General features: G+C 38.8%; 1 protein-coding gene across 1 annotated transcript in view; it reads left to right on the forward strand.

The window, feature by feature from the left end:
- Nucleotides 1-577: 577 nt before the first annotated feature.
- The window catches only part of tbc1d9 (TBC1 domain family, member 9 (with GRAM domain)), a 40,983-nt gene continuing 21,715 nt past the window's right edge, over nt 578-19,845 (forward strand). The window contains exons 1-5 of the mRNA XM_079812746.1: nt 578-1,202; nt 12,162-12,272; nt 14,560-14,678; nt 17,577-17,805; nt 18,451-18,712. Coding sequence (XP_079668872.1) covers nt 1,082-1,202; nt 12,162-12,272; nt 14,560-14,678; nt 17,577-17,805; nt 18,451-18,712 — 842 coding nt within the window. The 5' untranslated portion in view covers nt 578-1,081. The remainder of the gene's footprint in view (nt 1,203-12,161; nt 12,273-14,559; nt 14,679-17,576; nt 17,806-18,450; nt 18,713-19,845) is intronic.

Consider the following 19,845-nt stretch of genomic DNA (forward strand, 5'->3'; position numbering starts at 1 on the left):
TATATATATATATATATATATATATATATATATATATATATATATATATATATCTACGTGAGTAGATATGAGTATATATCTATCTACGTGAGTAGATATCCACATGTGTGTGTGTGTATGCATATATATTATACATTATTATTGTTTTTTATTTTTATTAACATGATCAATGATTAATGATCATCACAACACTGTGTTGTCTGACAGAGACACATTACATTATTTGTTTATTGATGATTTTATTACCTGAACCAACCAAAGATGACATGAAGTACATATATATTAACACACACACACACACACACGCATGTGTACACACATACACACACACACACACATTATTTATTTTGCATATAGTTTGGCTATTATTTATTTATTTTATTAGACATTATTGACAGTAATACCTTAGTTGGACCCATTTTGTGCTCCTAAGCATTTTTGAATATTATTTTTATTTTGTTTCAGTCAAGATAAATTGTCAATCGTGTTTTTGTTTATGAGCAAATGTGCTTTCCGCCCACAATCGTCACGTCACAATGGCCTGCCCATGACGCACGCCGAGCGCGCGCCGCCGTCCGTGCTGCAGTGGCGCTAGTGAGTTGAGCAATGAGCATCAATAAAGCACGGCGGAGATGTTAGGCATTGTTTATTTTGCGTGCTTCGGTAGCTCGTGTAAGCGCTGAAAACATCCTTGTCTTTCACTATGAGTCGGCGGAATACTCTAATGGGGGATTACAGGGGCTCTGGCAGGCGTTAAAGTCACTGTCGTCCTTTAGGAAAGGTGTCCACGGGGTTATTTGTGTAGTGAAAGGAGCGCGCGCGCGTCTTAAGGAGCTCCAGGGGGACTGTATACATTTTTTAAATGCACATATTTTAATATTTGTCAATCTGTTCGATACACTAAGTGTTATAGTCTACTGACAGTTTATAATTTTGCAATACACACCGCCGTCGGGTCTTCGAAGCGCGTCGGGTGCGAGATTTGACGCTTGGATAAGCTTCAGGACAGCGACTCCATACTGGACAACGTAGGCTATATATAAGATTATTTTGATGTCCTCGTGAGGAAATCGAGCTGAAGATGTGGGTGAACCCTGAGGAGGTGCTGTTGGCCAGCGCGTTATGGATGACCGAGAGAGCCAATCCGTATTTCATCCTGCAGAAGAGAAAGGGCCATGGAGACGGCGGAGGAGGACTCGCAGGTAAAGCCTTGATAACTGATGAACTGCTTATTTATGATGACAGCTTATGCACAGGTGTGTTTCATTCATGCCTGTACAGTCAGGGGAACGCGTGCTGGGTTTGGTGTGTGGAGACGCACCTGCGCGTGCGCGTTCACCTGTGTGGTCAGATTATTTATTGTTCAATATCTTTATTTATTTGTTTAGTGCATATGGGTTGTTGACGTGACATGGCATTTTCACTGTCACACAAGATAAAAATGAATATAATTAGTATTGTCATCATTTAAAATGCAGCAAATGGTTGATATAACTTCTTTGTCTTTAGATTTTTTGAGGCAAATCTCAAAACGATCCTATGTTGTGACTGTCTCAAGTAAAATCAATAAGTTACAACTTTTATAAATTAAAAAGAAAAGCATACAAATGTTAATAAACACCTCAGGCATAATTTTGTGTCTATTTTGGTAAATGACAATCATCTATCATCCATATATTTCTAAAAGAGTAGGTACATTTTGTCACTGAAAACCAAACCCATGACACGCATGGTAAGATTTTGTCTCAGAATTGTTCAAAATATAAAAATAACTTTTTTGGAACCACTATAAAAGTGTTAATTTCTGGTGTGACACCCCCATATTCTTAATTATTTCTCCATAGGACACATTTCAGTAAAAATGTTTAAAAAATGGTGAAAGAATTGACAAAGTTAGTGACCCCTTATATTTTCTCAAATATCAGACTTCACATTACATAATAATATGCATTTATTTACTGCTTATTTGTCAACCAACCACATTGCATTTCACCAATGTTGTGCATTATTTTTTATTACCAATTATATCATCAGAATAATTTGAAAATATTAACATCAATATTTTATATTTAGACGGTCTACTTTTAGCAGTGCAAAACTTGCTGATTCATGTTATCCAGTATCATGCAGAGATGGATTCAAGCATCATATAGATGCATCTTCTGTTATTGTTTATGTTGGATGCTTCTTAATGTGGACATGTGGCTGTAATAACTAGCAGTTGAACAGTATTTTTCAATGGCTGACACTAGGGGTGTAACGATACCCTCATGTCACGATTCGATACATATCACGATACGATATTATTGCGATACTCATATGACACTTTTTTCACTGCATAGTGCGGTTTGGTATGGCTCACTTTTCCACTGCATGGTTCGCTAGCCTAGAAATCTAGACGCATCCTAGTGGCAGCAAATGTAATTTGCAGTCAGGGTAGTCTAGCAACTCTCCGTTGGCTTGTGAGCTGGAAAACCAAACTCTGGTCAGGCCAATCACATCGTGTATATGGTCGGTGGGCGGGCTTTACATAATGACGGCAGAGTTGCCGCGGTTCCGTGTGCTACTTGTAAACAAAGAAGCTGGCGAACAGCGGTCTTTCGAAACAGCTTTTGCCATGACTCTGGAAGACTTGAGTTAAGCTTTTCTTTGAGGAAAGAACAAAGAACGGCACTGAAGTCATTCTTAAGAAAGGAAGATGTGTTCGGAGTTTTGCCGACCGGATACGGCCAAAGTTTAATCCATCAACTAGCTCCGCTTCACCTTCTTCGTTGCTCTTGTTGGTTGTAGCGCTATCTTATTGCGTGCAGAGTAATTTGAAAGACAACCGTTTATCCCGCCCCTCGGATTGAGCCCTGCTAAATCTTGATGTGGGTCTGGCTTGTCAGGCTAGCGGTTCGGTACGGTTCGCTTAAATAGTACCACCTTGGTTAAGGTTCCAATTGTGCCGTAGCGATACTAAAAAGTGATGTGTAAACACTAGGGCTGCCACTAACGACTATTTTTATATCGCTTGATCTATCGACTAATTTATCGATTAATCTATTGACTAATTTATCACAGTAATTTTCAACAATTTCACTTAAAAACATTTAATTTACTTTGGCATTCAGTAGTGTACTATAAAAAAGTATAAATGTAAACAAGCCCTTGACATAATGTAAATCTAAAAGAGTAAAAAGGTACAAATTTGTAATCCAACATAACAAAAAAAAGAGAATATCAGCAAATACTTTTTATATAGAATAGTGTTGTCACGATACCAAAATTATGACTTCGATACGATACCAGACTAAAATACCTCAATACCGATACTGAATCTATACCATGGCATAAAACTGTAAAAGTAATTTAATAATATGACAGAACTTACTATTCATTGTTTTAGGGTTAAAACCCCCTAAAAACTCACTTAGCCGGCATGTTCCTGTCCTGTTTCACACAGAATATCAGGTCCGGCCCTTTAAGAGCTGCACGGACCAAACTCATTGTAACACCCGATTTCTCATTCAACTCTGTATACGTTCACTAAAGACTTATCCGACTGCGTTTACCCGAATACTCGCCAGGACGTGTATTTTTACATATTTTTTACCATTCCAACTCAATCCGCAAAACTGGGGTCGCGATCTGTCTGAGTGAAAGGCGTGTGTGTGCGGCTGCGCTTCAGGTCAGAGTCCGGCAGCTCGAGCACATCCTGGCCGCGCCGCACTTTTCTGTTGCTTTCTTTTTCTTGAGCTGCGCATATATATTTGACTGTTCTGCTTTCATTGTTTAGTGAACGGCGGAAGCAGAGCTCACACACACACACACACGTCCTCACTCCTGCTGTCACACATATTGCTCTTATTAGAGTGCTGTCATTCATTTTTAAAGTAAATTACCACTAATACAATTTCATATCGTAACCCAGTCAACTAAAAATATTGACGTTGACTAATTAACAGCGTCGACGCAGTCGATTGTATCGACCAATTGCGACAGGCCTTGTAAACACTGCAGATCACTGATTTTTCCGAGAGAATCGTCCCTACAGTCACTACCATTCTATGCTTTTGTGACAGTGATATAGCGGTTGAGACCCTAAACACATTGCTAAATACAAGATTAGTTTACCCGTGTGCGCTGTCGAGCAAATAAAGTGATGTTGTCATCTGCACTTTGTTGTACGAATGCCTACTCTCCTGTTTTTAGCAGCATTTTTTTTTTGCTGCTATCAGCCTCCCTTGAAACAAACTTCTTCGTCTTGTAGTTTAAAACATCCACATGCCGAGAAGTAGAGGCGGCACAATTACAATGATCATTCTATAATCCCACTCACTTTATAGCGGTGCTAACTGCAGTGGAAAACCAAACCGAACCGAGTCGTAACACGCAGTGAAAAAGCGAAGCCGAGCCGTGCCGTACCAAGCGTTACCATGCGGTGGAAAAGCGCTAAAAGAAATATGGTAAAAGTACTGTTTAACAAAAAATGTACTACTGATTAAAATGCTGATGGATTGACCCATTTTTTTAAGTTGGCGTTACATTGGGGATGGAAATGAATTGTCCTGGACAAAGTGAATGCACAGGACAATAATGCACAAAATAAAAACATTCATGAAGCTAAAACAATACAGAATTATTTTAGACGAATATGCTTGCGCTCCGTCTCTGACTAGATATATTAACATATTTATATTTACCACTTTTTACTGGTCACATAAGACATTTGACACAAAAATTCCCCTATTGTATTACTATGCATTAAATTCAACATCATATATGGTAGTTTAATGTAGTAATGATACTAAAACTCTTTCATCTTGAATTTTCATGTTGGGTGAACTATACACAATGTATTGTCACTATCCACGATACATATTGTTGCATTTTTTTATTGCGACATAATGTGACACGATATATTGTTACAACCCTAGCTGATACTTATATCTAGACATCAGATCTTCGCGTTCATTTCAATGTCTGTAGATTTGGATACTGTTCTACAGACTAAATATCACCTCTGTTGCTTTGCTAATATCATAATGACCAGCTGATCAATCGGTCTGGCTGACATCCATCTAATGACCCAAAATAAAAGTCCTTCTAGGAAGATTTCAGTGACCAAACCGGTATTATCGCTGGCCCAGGACAGAAAGCTGAGCTGGTTTGGGGTTGTGAAATGTGTTTTATTGATCTCACCAGGTGACCTGACCTGTATTTGCAGGTGGACAGGTGTGTGTGACACACTCTCAGTCTCAGATTGACTGATATCATGCTAGAGTTTTTGAAAAATAAGGTGTTTACGAGTAAATCTCGGATTTGATGATAGCAGAGATTAAGTATTGTAAGAGCTAAAACGTTGCCGGTATTTATGCGTCTACCTCTTTGTGTCTGTCAGTGAGAAAAGACAGACAAAGCGTACTCTAGCGAGGAAAGATGATGTCATTGTTACATAAATGTGCGAGCTGTGTGCCAGTTGCCAGTGAGAGTCGGTGAGCCTGGCACGGCCCAGCAGACTGACCCGGAGTGGCTTGGGTAGATGGCGGTTGGCCAAAAAAAAGCACATGTATGTGTTTGGTATGTTTGCATACGTCAAACCGTGATTCATTTAGAGCATAGGTTTTTTCCAAGTCTTCCATTGAATCACGAACACAAAATAGCACCCGAGAACTCACTTCTTTCACCTCGACAGCAGTGAGATTACATGAAGAACACATGGAGACTTTTGCTTCGGTCTTACCTAAATCTTAGTAGAATTTTCTCCCACGTGTGTGTCTCCTCTAAAGCAGTGATTCTCAACCTTTTTGACCTTTTAAGACAATATTTGAAACCCCAACCCACCCACAGTTTCTCATATCGTGCTATAATGATCATTTACAATAGGTATAATTACAGAAAATAAGAGTGGCAATATATTAAAATAATTTAAATGAATTTAATTCCAATAACGAAATGTTCTTCAGTGTGTACTATCATTGTTTGTTTATTATCAATGAATGAAGTTACATGACTTTTCCATTTTGTGATTACAGTTTTTTTTTTAAAGAAAGCAATTTCTACCTAATAACATATACGTTGTATATACATTTCAATGTAAATCAATTGGTTTATATGTATGCATATGCATAATGCCCCCCTAAGTTCTTCATTGGCTGCCCAAGAACAGCATCTACTTTGACCCTCAAAGTTGAGACTGGAAGAGTTTGGTTTGTGTTTTTCATGTCGAGAAGACAGTTTTCTGTGATGCGAATCCACTTTGCATGCACTTTTCTAAAGGATGAGGACTCGCGCTGGTAGACCAATCACAGACTGGGCCATCTGACCAATCAGAGCAGAGTAGACCAATCACAGCAGACTGTGCTAGGGATGTCACAAAACCAAAATTCCAGTAGTCGGTACCAATACCATACAAATTTTACGGTACTCTGTACCAATTTCAGGTACCACAGCTAAATGTTTTTTTTTCTTTTATTTAACTATTTTTTAAAAACGTATTAAGTCTATTATTTATGATGATAATCATTGTTAGTAAATAATACAAACATTTAAAGGCTGTATGCTGTTTAAAAGTAAACATTGTTCATAAAAAAAGATCAAGTGAAAAATAACCAACCATCTAGGCATAATTATTATTATTAGTAGAGACGTATTATTATTACATATAGCTAAACCTACAGTAGGCTACAACAGTAGCCTGATCTATTCTGTCAATTAAAATTTTTTAAACCGAACTTTTATTTTGACGGGTTGCCGTGAACACCTTTGAGTGTCTGTGTTCATGATATGACGCGGTAAATTCTCATGAAGTGACGATTTATGCGTTCGTGTCCTCATATAGTGACACACGGCAGAGGCTACAAAGACCGCCCGTGCCTCTGCGCCTCGTCATTCACACAGAGACGTAGAACATGGAGGAGTAATATTTAAATAGTATTTTGCTAGACTGGGTAAACCCAGTCCGATCTGTTGGTGATTTGATTTCGCCCGGCAGCTCAGTCTGGAAACCCGTACATTCATTTCTACTGCTTCTGTTACACTTTTGCGGGAACCAATCACAGACTGGCTTATCCACCTGGTGCGCTATTGGAGGGATTATCACGATGACGGATAGAGAAGTGATGGGTCGTTGCTTGTTGATCACACCTCTTGTGGTCTGATTGGTTTTTTAGGACTATCCAATTGCGTACAGAGACATTTAATTTTTGTACGTTTATGCTCGCGTGTGCAGTAGAAAATACAGAGCAGACTCCCCAGACCAATGTTCAATCTTAAATTGAGCTTGGTCTGGTGATAGCCAGACAAGTATTCTGCAGTTTAATATTCACAGACACTAGTATATATTGGGCTACAGTCTGGAGCCCTGCGCTTAGATAAACACGGAAGCGACTGAACGCAGATGCGGGTACCGAATATACTCGGGAGTCGGTACTACCAGTACTACAGAAATGCTGGTATCATCACATTTTTATAATTTCAGTACCGACTTGGTTCCGAAGTACCGGTACTTATGACATCCCTAGACTGTGCCATCTGACCAATCAGAGCAGAGTAGACCAACCACAACAGACTGAGCCGTCTGACCAATCAGAGCAGAGTAGGCTCTCAGAAAGGAGGGGTTTAGAGAGACTGAATCCTTTATTGAACCAAAACTGTGAGAAAAGAGGTGACACTTTATTATGAGAAAGCGTTTTTTGTTTGTTTATGTACCTTGGATGCATGTAAACCTGTTGTAGGAGCCTTAGGAGCTGTTAATATAGCATAATAGCGGGATCCAACACAGTTGGATTTTAGACCATTATCCAAAGGCATCCAGTAGAAGGCCAAACTCCTTTCCTGTAGTTAAATATGGGTAAAGTCAACAGCCCCTTTTTGTTTTTTTGTTTTTTTATGGAATTCAATACAGTTGGTCGATGCTGGGTATTGATTTTGTCCATGTGCTAAAAAAGTCTGTTTTTCTCTGAGCAGCGATGAATTCAACTGAGAGCAGATATTCTATATTTAAAATGAGAGCAGACAACAATGAAATGTTCCTCCCACAACTCCTCGTCCAAACGCCCTAACGACATCAGAAACGCAGGACTGATTGAATTGTGTTTCCAGGATTGATGTACTGGTGCACAGGGGAGCACAACCGTGAAACAGGCTGTGCAGTGAAGTACGCCCTACTACATTTCTCAAAATAAACACAGTGTACAATAGTGGGGGTTTTTTATTCGTCATTTAATAAAAAACATGTATGACCTCATATCCTGTTGACCATATTCATTATGGAGTTTAAAGTGATTTAGCTTGAAATCTATGGAATTTAACTTTAATATTAAATACGAATTTGCTACTGTGTATCCGTGTGAATTTAAGTCATAGTGCGTGAATATTAATCCTGGCAGGAGTTCTGGGACTGTAGTCATGCAGCCTTATTAATATTCATGATCCAAGAATAGAATATATCACGCATTTCAGAAGAAATTGAATCATTAATGTTGAATGTATTTGTAAATGAATTTGCTTCTTAAATGTCATTATATCAATAGACTGTAACACTTAATGAATGTTGATTTTAGAAAATACACTCAAATAAATATGTCAATCCTTCATATTTGACGTATGAAGGCTTGTGGTTTGGTTCTGCCTGTCAGGGAAACCTGAAATACTGGAACTGAAGAAGGTTTTTGAAGAATGAGTTGAATGTTGCAGATGGGCTCGAAGGCTCACAAACAACTGAATAGATCTCTGCAACTGAATAGATCATGTGATCCTTACTGTAGTCTCAAATCTCTGCTCTCTTGTTTCGCAACCAAGGAAACCGTGGCTCATCTGAAAGCAGGAACAGAAAGTCATGTGTTCTGGAGGAGGGGGTGTTATTGCACACATGAGCTCGAGCAGAAACAGGAAGCTAGTGTTGTTTTGGTGGATCTGTATTCACACATTCAAGTTTGGGAAAATCTGTGCAGTCAAAGAGATATTGCATCAAAACTGATTACATATGTAATCTCTTAATACGCATTCCTGGTCTTATTGTGCATGGTTCATCAGTGCATGTTATTCTCCGTGTTTTAGTAAATGTATAGTGATACTCGCGCGTGGTGTTTTCAGCCTCTGCCGCCTCACTATATGAGGACATGAATGCATGAACTTCATCTCCAGAGCCGCTCTGAGAGTCACTTCATTAGCATTTTACCGTTTCATTTGAGGAAAAACTATCGTCATATTATAAACACAGCAGCTCAAAGGTCTTTACGGCAACCCGTCAAAATAAAAGTTTGATTTAACTTGCAATTATGACAGAAACATTAGTCTATAAAGTTTTAAATATGGATTTTTCTTTTTACACAAACGCATCGCTTCACTTCAGAAGGCCTTTATTAACCCCCCGGAGCCGCGTGGAGCAGTTATATGATGGATAGATGCACTTTTATGGACTTAAAAACAAACCAACAATTCACTGCCATTATAAAGCTTGGAAGAGCCAGGACATTTTTAACATAACTCTGATTGTATTCGTCTGAAATAAGAATGTCATATACACCTAGGATGACTTGAGGGGGAGTAAATCATGGGTAATTTAGATTTTTAGGTGAACTATCCCTTTAAATCAGAAAACACAGAATTTGAGAAAAAAATTGAATTAAATGTTTTTCATATGGTCCTAAAAATATTTTCGTTTTTGCTAAACTTTTAATAAATTGTTAAACTATATGTTTTATGATTTGTGTATCAGGCATGCTTTTTGATTACTAAAATGTATTTTAACTATTAAAATGGAGTCCAAAAAATGTAAACAGAAAAGAACGAGAATTTGGGAAAAACAAAGCGTATTTCATAGGGCCCATATATATCACTCTTAACTCCTATAAATTTGAGCAATTGCTCATTAAATTTTGCAGGCCACCTAATTTTTTTACAGTTTATTTCTGATACAAAAGCGATATCGGCATCTACAGGGCATTACAGGTACTGTATTTTGTGCGTTGTCCTCTTACTCACCCTAACATGTCAACAAGGCTTCTTTACGAGAGCATTAGCACGAATCGCAGGGGATTCATGTATGAGATGAGGACATGACAGCAGCTGAAACCAGCACATCCAGAGCAAGTAGGCTTTGACTATTTCATTAGACCTTTTTGAAGGATTTTGGTTTACTTATGCCCCTTTTGAGCTCTTAACTGAGACTGTAGACCTTTAAGAGGCTGTTGTGTCCACCTTGATGTATTGCAATATATCTAGGTGGCTGTAAGGTATCTCTGCTCTTACTGTAGTATGGTTTTCTCTTTACATCTCCCCATCTTTTAATGTGTTATTCATGAAAATCTCGCCGCCTTCAAATCCCATTTTTGCGTGTGCGTGTTCAAACTGGATGAACCTGTACAATGAAATGTTGTAGGTTTTGTATTTCCACCTTCTCAGCGTATAGAGCGAGAATGCGTGATGCCAGAGGCAGAAGCTCCTGCTCTGATCTGCAGGTTTTTGCAGGTGTCCTTATTTGTGGTGTCTGATGCTCTGACACTGAAAGTAGCACCGTCTCGCCCTGCGGCAATGCTAATGCTCCTCAGGTAGTCGTCAAAGCAGTTAACAGAGGTCACTGGCTCGCCCAGGGGCTTTACAAGCCGCAGCCTTTCGTTAGAATGTTAAGGGTCAGTACAATTTAAAGAAATTAACACTTTTATTTATTAAGAATAAATTGATCAAAAGTGACAGTAAAGACATTTGTAGTGTTGCAAAAGATGATCTAGTTCAGTCATGAAACTCTAGATGGCACAGGCTGATCAGTTCTTGTAATCACATCACTACTGCATTGCACAAGCTGATTGGCCTCTGCTAATCCTGCTGCCGATGATATTTAAATAGTCTGGTTCAGTGTTTGCTGTAAACTAGTCTCTGAACCCCTCCACCTCCCCAGCTCCACCTGCATAGATCAGCTACGGGATTCATGTATGTCTATTTATGCAGCAGCAGTCATGATTGAAATGCTGTGCTTTTAACCTTTTATTTATTAAAGAATACCGAAAAAATATAATTCTTTATCAACTGTTTTCAACATTGATAAGAGATGTTTCTTGAGCAGCAAATCAGCATATTAGAAGAATGATTTCTGAAGGATCATGTGACCTTTTATGAATGTTCAGTCAAACGAACCATCATTTTGACCAAACAGCCATCCTAACCAAACAGATTGAAAAAAAACCTGCTCTAAAGTGTTATTTATAGGGCACGTTAATAATATGCACAACGTGCGTACACTCACAGCAGCACACAAACATGGCAAATATAAAAAAAATAAAAGGATTCCTCTCTGTGGAAGCGCTCAGTCTTTCCGCTCACAAATTCCTCCATGTAAATAGCGCATCCTCCATGGCGCGAGCGCAACTGGCTTTTAAAGGGAATGGGAGATGAGACTCGGGTTGGTTTACTGCACATTAAGCCCAAAACACACCCATGACTCATTAAGAGAATAGGTACAACCCTTCTTGACCATGTGCCTGGTGCGCCAACCATTTTTTCCATTTGTTGTTAAACTAGCAAAAGTTGATTCGGACACGCCCTGAGTGCACCTGCGCTTCAGAATATGCTCTCAGATCGTTAAAATAGGGCCCCATGACGCATACTTTATGGGAGGAGAGTATTTAAATAAATCATGTAAGGTGATTTAATAAGGTTTGCGCTAGTCAATTTACTGGTGTTTGCGCCATTATTTACCGCCCCCAAAAAAGCACATCTTAAACCAGACGCTGACTGGTAGATTGCGTTGTGATTCGGCTGTGTCTGTGTTCTTTAATTTGCGCATCGTCAGTAGATCACGCTCTGAACTTCTACGGTTATTGGTGTTTTTTGGTAATTGCGCTCTCATGCTAATTTGCCCTGTTTAGTAAATATTGGCCCTTAATGTTTTACAAATAATTCAGGAAAGTCTTTAGTTGATCCCTTAACTTTTATTAATGAACTAAAAGTTAAATTAATTGAAAACTAATGAATAAATAAAAATATTAATATATAAAAACTTTTTTTTAATGATTTAAATAATTTTTTTCCCCCTAACTAAACTGAAATTTGGGGCAAACAAATGTGAATATCTATGGGGGGTTTTTTTCTTCTAAGTGAACAAATTTTTTTCCTGTTTTAGGCTACTGATATCCTAGCATCATGGTCATCCTGAGCGTATGTGGTCTGTTTTCCCTCAGGTCTGCTGGTTGGCACCCTTGACGTCGTGTTGGACTCCAGTGCCCGTGTGGCCCCGTACAGGATCCTCTACCAGACCCCCGATTCCCTGGTTTACTGGACCATCGCCCACGGTAACATACTGCTTCCTTTCCGCTCCCATGCTGGAATCTTCCCTCACACATCCCGCCTGCTCCCTGATGGCCTCTCGCTGCCGGAGCATTACCTCATGCCCTAGTGCCTCTAAAGTGGAATCTCAATTCAGAAATCAATGTCCACTTTTCTTTCAAACGCTGCCCTGGTGAACATGATGTTCGCGTTACTACCTCGGCTTTTAAAGTTCAGTTTAGGTTCAAAACTTCAATACAGGAATCAATGCTTAAGCAAAGCCGGCTTTGTTAGGAATTGGTGTTTGTGCAGGGCTACAAAGAGTCTGCTGATGCAGGACAGAGCGGTTAATGTGCAATTAAGAGCACTTATGATGAGAGGTTGTGTTAGGCAGCAGCGATACACACTGAAACTAAACGCCATGTCAAGAACTAATCATTAGGCCAGGGCGGCATGCAATGGTGCAAATGTGTTAACCAGTATAGATCCATGATATATTTTTGTGCAGGTCTACTTTACGTTATTTGCATGTGAAGAGAGATGGAATTAGTTTTGTCACAATACCCAAATTTTGGAAGCCAATAGCAATACCAATGAAATTTCACGATTCTTTATGCCAATTTTGATACCACTACAAAAAGAGTTATTGAGCAATTAACCTTTTCATTATTTTATTTTATTTTATTTTACATTTATACAAGATATACTGTAGCAATAAAATGTGTATTGTCGTCAAACAATGTTTAGCGTCCAAGCCCTAGCTGAGAACATTACGCCTGAAGCCAAAGGAAAGCGCTGGCTTCCCAGAGGAGCGGAGAGTGCTCTGCTTCTGAGCTAATCTGGTTTAGAGGAAACTGCGAATGCTGGTTCATATTACACAAGCTGTTACTTTGGTAGCTGCAAGCCATTTGGTAAATGTCTTTATTTAAGGCAAGAGAGACATTTGCCTGCTCTGAGATGCTGCATGTGTTCTGTGAAAGGCTTTAGCATGACTGTGCATCTCATATTAAAAAAAGTGCAAATGCAAATTCTATAAATAATCACAGGCTGCATTTTACAGTACATCGGTATTATGAGACTTTTGCTAAAATGATGGATGGATGAGAGAAATAGATAAATGGGTGAGATAGATACATGGATGGATGGATGAGAGAAATAGATACATGGATGGATGGATGGATGGATGAGAGAAATAGATACATGGATGGATGGATGGATGGATGGATGGATGAGAGAAATAGATAAATGGATGGATGGATGGATGGATGGATGGCTGGATGGATGAGAGAAATAGATAAATGGGTGAGAGATACATGGATGGATGATGGATGAGAGAAATAGATAAATGGGTGAGATAGATACATGGATGGATGGATGGATGAGAGAAATAGATAAATGGGTGAGATAGATACATGGATGGATGGATGAGAGAAATAGATAAATGGGTGAGATAGATACATGGACGGACGGATGGATGGATTAGAGAAATAGATAAATGGGTGAGATAGATACATGGACGGACGGATGGATGGATTAGAGAAATAGATAAATGAGTGAGATAGATACATGGATGGATGGATGAGAGAAATAGATAAATGGGTGAGATGGATGGATGGATGGCTGGATGGATGAGATAAATGGGTGAGATGGATACATGGATGGATGGATGGATGGATGGATGAGAGAGAGAGAGAGAGAGAGAGAGAGAGAGAGATAGATGGATGAGAGAGAGATAGAGAGATAGATGGATGAGAGAGAGATAGAGAGATAGATGGATGAGAGAGATAGAGAGATAGATGGATGAGAGAGAGAGAGATAGATAGATGGATGAGAGAGATAGATGGATGAGAGAGAGAGAGATAGATGGATGAGAGAGATAGATGGATGGATGGATGAATGAATGAGAGATGGATGGATGGATAATCAGTTAATTATCATTTAAATTATCATTTAAATATTAAATCATATGAAATGTATCATTAATTGTATAGTAATTGTCGGTTGTCAGAGGTAATAAACAACTGAATAAACTATTAATGTTTCCTCTTGACCTAATTGCAGGGTGTTTGTCTCCGAGCGATCTTAATGAGTGGTTTCTCTTGGCTGTAATGTGTTTAATGTGTTTAATGTGTTTAATGTGTTTAATGTGTTTGATGTGTTGCCTGAGGAGAGCTGTGCTAATACAGAGCCCGACCCATCTGCTGTTCAGCACTCGCTGCGGATACAGACTTCAGATGAAATTCATTATCCTAAACTGCTGGATTAGAAATATTTGACAACTAAGAGGTGCCAAAATGTTTTTGTTTCTGGCAGGGAGCTCTCGTAAGGAGATCACGGAGAACTGGGAATGGCTGGAGCAGAATCTGCTGCAGACGCTCTCCATCTTCGAGAACGAGAATGACATCACCACGTTCGTCAAGGGCAAAATACAGGTTGGACAAACATTCATGGACTGAGGTTCATATGGACCTTAAAGGGGATCTGTTATGCTCTTTTACAAAGTCTTGATTTTGTTTTTGCGGTTTGAGAGAAGAGATTTTCATTTCTTAAAAGTTTGTTTTTGTTCCTCGCTTGGGGGTAAAAATAAGTTGGAAATACCTTTGCAGTGATATACTGTTAACAAACATCCCCATTTAGATGAATACGTGCTGCACATTATCCTCTCAATAACAAAATAAACACAACAAAAATGACAGCGGTGAGAAAGCATCTGAGCATCTGATCATAGCGGTGTGGAAGTGTTTGCGCCAGCTCTGCAATTCGGCACTCCAGTCAAGTCACTTCACGTTTATTAATATAGCACTTTATTATAGATTATTTCAAAGAAAGCAGCTGTACAGTATTAAACATGAAAAACAGTGTCTGTAGCTATGTTTCCATCCACCTATTTTTTTTTTGCACATTTGAGATCTCGCATATAAAAAAATTCTGGATGGAAACGGCAAAAATACGCATAAATTAGATATAATTAGCTATTTCTTTACCAAATAAATTCCTCGATACGCATCAAAAAAGACGTAACTTTGGAACGGTGTCATGAGAAATCACCCCCCCCCCCCCCCCACCAGGAATCGGGTCTCCTTTAGGACCCAGGCGGTAATGCCTAATAAAAAGTACTTTAATTATAAAGTTTATATAATTATAACCTATTTGACATGATTTTTGTTAAGTGCACAAACAACATACTTGAAATATAACATGGATGCCTATGTATTGCATAATCAAACAAACTGGAAACACAACCATGCCTAACAATGTATTTTTATATAAGGATTGTTGCAGTTCTGTAAAAGTAATTTAATATTAATTTTACACAATAATTGTAATGTGGTATAGTATATAATAATACTAGAATAACATTTGTCATGCTAAGTACACACAAACATTCATTTGAAACATGTAATTGGGAAATACACTCACCTAAAGGATTATTAGGAACACATACTAATACTGTGTTTGACCCCCTTTCGCCTTCAGAACTGCCTTAATTCTACGTGGCATTGATTCATCAAGGTGCTGAAAGCATTCTTTAGAAATGTTGGCCCATATTGATAGGAGAGCATCTTGCAGTTGATGGAGATTTGTGGGATGCACATCCAGGGCACGAAGCTCCCGTTCCACCACATCCCAAAGATGCTCTATTGGGTTGAGATCTGGTGACTGTGGGGGCCATTTTAGTACAGTGAACTCATTGACATGTTCAAGAAACCAATTTGAAATGATTGGAGCTTTGTGACATGGTGCATTATCCTGCTGGAAGTAGCCATCAGAGGATGGGGACATGGTGGTCATAAAGGGATGGACATGGTCAGAAACAATGCTCAGGTAGGCCGTGGCATTTAAACGATGCCCAATTGGCACTAAGGGGCCTAAAGTGTGCCAAGAAAACATCCCCCACACCATTACACCACCACCACCAGCCTGCACAGTGGTAACAAGGCATGATGGATCCATGTTCTCATTCTGTTTACGCCAAATTCTGACTCTACCATCTGAATGTCTCAACAGAAATCGAGACTCATCAGACCAGGCAACATTTGTCCAGTCTTCAACTGTCCAATTTTGGTGAGCTCATGCAAATTGTAGCCTCTTTTTCCTATTTGTAGTGGAGATGAGTGGTACCCGGTGGGGTCTTCTGCTGTTGTAGCCCATCCGCCTCAAGGTTGTGTGTGTTGTGGCTTCACAAATGCTTTGCTGCATACCTCGGTTGTAACGAGTGGTTATTTCAGTCAAAGTTGCTCTTCTATCAGCTTGAATCAGTCGGCCCATTCTCCTCTGACCTCTAGCATCAACAAGGCATTTTGGCCCACAGGACTGCCGCATACTGGATGTTTTTCCCTTTTCACAGCATTCTTTGTAAACCCTAGAAATGGTTGTGCGTGGAAATCCCAGTAACTGAGCAGATTGTGAAATACTCAGACCGGCCAGTCTGGCACCAACAACCATGCCATGCTCAAAATTGCTTAAATCACCTTTCTTTCCCATTCTGACATTCAGTTTGGAGTTCAGGAGATTGTCTTGACCAGGACCACACCCCTAAATGCATTGAAGCAACTGCCATGTGATTGGTTGATTAGATAATTGCATTAATGAGAAATTGAACAGGTGTTCCTAATAATCCTTTAGGTGAGTGTATTATTTGGGTCCGAACCAGGGGTGCGTTTGTGTCATCAAAGCAGCAGCTGTTTACCCGGTTGCTTAGTAACGACAGCGAGCGTGAAGGCGGCGAAATGCATAGCGTTGCTCATCTCACTTCTATAATTTTGTTTTTGAACCGTTGGTTTTGTTTCCAAAGCTTCAGTACATAATGGCACTTGCGTCTACCGCGAATGCACTGCAAACGCTCTAAAGAACACTGAAGACGAGCAGAAATGAGATCTACAGCTCTCGGCTTGCAGTACGTCAGTCACTTTTCTTAGAGACATTTATCACCAGTTTATCAGGAAGTGACTGGAAGGAAATGCTGCTTTATTTGCAAATGTTTTATGCAATATTCCAATTTTGCGCACAAGTTAAATTCGGATGGAGACAAAGCTAGTGTTTCAATTAGAATTACAATTTCAGTTTCTACGATAAAGCAGCTCACCGTGTTTTTAATCATGTCTGACCTCGACAGACTGAACTGAACTGTTTTTTTACGCCAAAGGAGGCGGAGCCTCAGAGCCACACCTACCTATTACGCAATCACAGTGGAATTTCTGGAAAGCTGTTTTGAACTCCCAAAATTAACTCCAAACATACTTAGTTTTGGCCTGATTTTGTTTTGAAATGAAATCACACCAGTTTGTGTATCTGTGTTAACATGTGTCTGCCTGTGTGTTTGTGTCCAGGGCATTATAGCAGAATACAACAAGAGCCACGACATCAAAGAGGACGACGACACGGACAAGTTCAAGGAGGCCATCTCTAAGTTTCGTAAGCTCTTCGGCATGCCGGAGGAGGAGAAGCTGGTGAACTACTACTCCTGCAGCTACTGGAAGGGGAAGGTGCCGCGGCAGGGCTGGCTGTACCTCAGCATCAACCACTTCTGCTTTTACTCCTACCTGCTTGGGAAAGAGGGTGAGTACGGCAGCAGCTGTACAGGCAGCAGCGGTTAGACGCATGGGCGTCGGAACCATTCTATGGGACAAGACCCACCAACTTTTTACGATCAATGATATTGGACTCACTCAATTTTATCGTCCCTAATTCAGCACATGTCTGTTTACCTACCCCTAACGATAAACACTTAATATAAAACACATGTTAGATGCTTTATTTCCACTTTTCTAATATTTTCTTCATTTTTATTGAAAATAAATTCCTTTCCGATCTGATATGTGATGGGAAAAGGGAGTAGAGTGAGTTCGGCAAAAGGCGGATTCGAACCTCAGGTCGATTTGCGTCAACTTGATGCCATGTGTCTTACCCCTACACTATTGGTGCTCTCAATAATATGATGATCCGTAATATTGTCTTGCCCAACCATACGTATAGCAAACAAGGCAATATTTGTACTTAATGTAAATGGCATCAACTCCAGTAAAATTTTTCTGAGAGAGGACCCACCCACATTTTTTTTGCTTCTGACGCCCATGGTTAGAAAGCATATTGAATTTAACCGGATGAAAATGAGGCTGTGAGGGATGGATTCAAAACCTCATATTTTCTGCTTGTATATTCTGTCCTAACAAATCTTTTCTGTGTTTTTTGTGTTTGTTTCAGTTAAGCTGGTGATCCGCTGGGCTGACATCACTCAGCTGGAGAAGAACGCCACGCTTCTGCTGCCGGACATGGTGCGCGTCAGCACACGCTGCAGCGAGCACGTCTTCTCCGTCTTCCTGAACATCAACGAGACCTTCAAACTCATGGAGCAGCTCGCCAACATAGCCATGAGACAGCTGCTGGACAACAAGGGCTTCGAGCAGGACCGCTCCCTGCCCAAACTCAAGAAGAAGTCGCCCAAGAAGGTGTCGGCCCTCAAAAGGTCTGTGCCAGTAACACTCATGAAGCCAGTGAAGAGATTTAAACAATATAAAACTGATAAATCAAGAGAAACTGAGCCTGGTAAACTGGGCTACATTTATACTTTTATGGAGAAATAATGATATTAACGTCAACTGATTAATTATTTTTGTAAAAGGTTTTTGCACTGCTGCCAAATTTGTGATTATTCTTCAGAAATTTGTTTATAAAGTTTAAATAGCTTTTTAAAAAAATACTAAATGAGCACCTGATGAAGTGGTTCTCAAACTGTTTACTTGGATAAATAAAGGTAAAAAAGAAAATGAAGTACTTTTATTATGTAGTTATTTAGTAAAAGTATTAATTTCACTAGATTATAAAGGCAAGTAATTTAAAGTGTGTTAGTTGGTTGTGATTATTAACTAAATTAAAATTTGTTGTGATTTTTCTTCCGAAGTTGTATATAAAGTTTAAAACTTGAAGTACTTTTAATATGTAGTAATTTTGTAAAAGTATTCATTTTCACTGGATTATAAAGATGACTAAATTTAGATTTGTTGTGATTATTCTTCTGACACTTTGTCTACGTTTATAAATACTTTTTTAAAGAGAAAAAATATATTAAATGAGTACTTGAAGTACTTTAATACGTAGTCATTTAATAAAAGTATTAATTTTCACTGGATTATAAAGATAACTAAATTTAAATTTGTTGTGATTATTCTTCCGACACTTTGTCTAAGTTTATAAATATTTTAGTTTCATTTCAAAGAGAAAAACTTATTAAATGAGTTCCTGATGAAGTACTTTTAATATGTTGTAATTTAGTAAAAGTATTAATTTCACTAGATTATAAAGATAAATACGTTTAGATTTGTTGTGATTTTATTAAGTTCATAAATGCTTTTTTTTATTTAAAAGAGAAACTTATTAAATGAGTACCTGATGATGTACTTTTATTATGTAGTAATTTAGTAAAAGTATTCATTTCACTAGATTATAAAAAATATACATTCACCTCTTGGTTATGTAATGTATAAAAAACTAGGATGGAATTTTTCACAAAATAAATATTTGAATTGTAATAATATATACTGTCACTGTGAAAAATTGATCAAATAAAATTAATTCTTGAGGGGATATAACATTTTTGTC

Source organism: Gobio gobio, assembly GCF_949357685.1.
Source record: "Gobio gobio genome assembly, chromosome: 3".
NCBI classification, from domain to species: Eukaryota; Metazoa; Chordata; class Actinopteri; order Cypriniformes; family Gobionidae; genus Gobio; species Gobio gobio.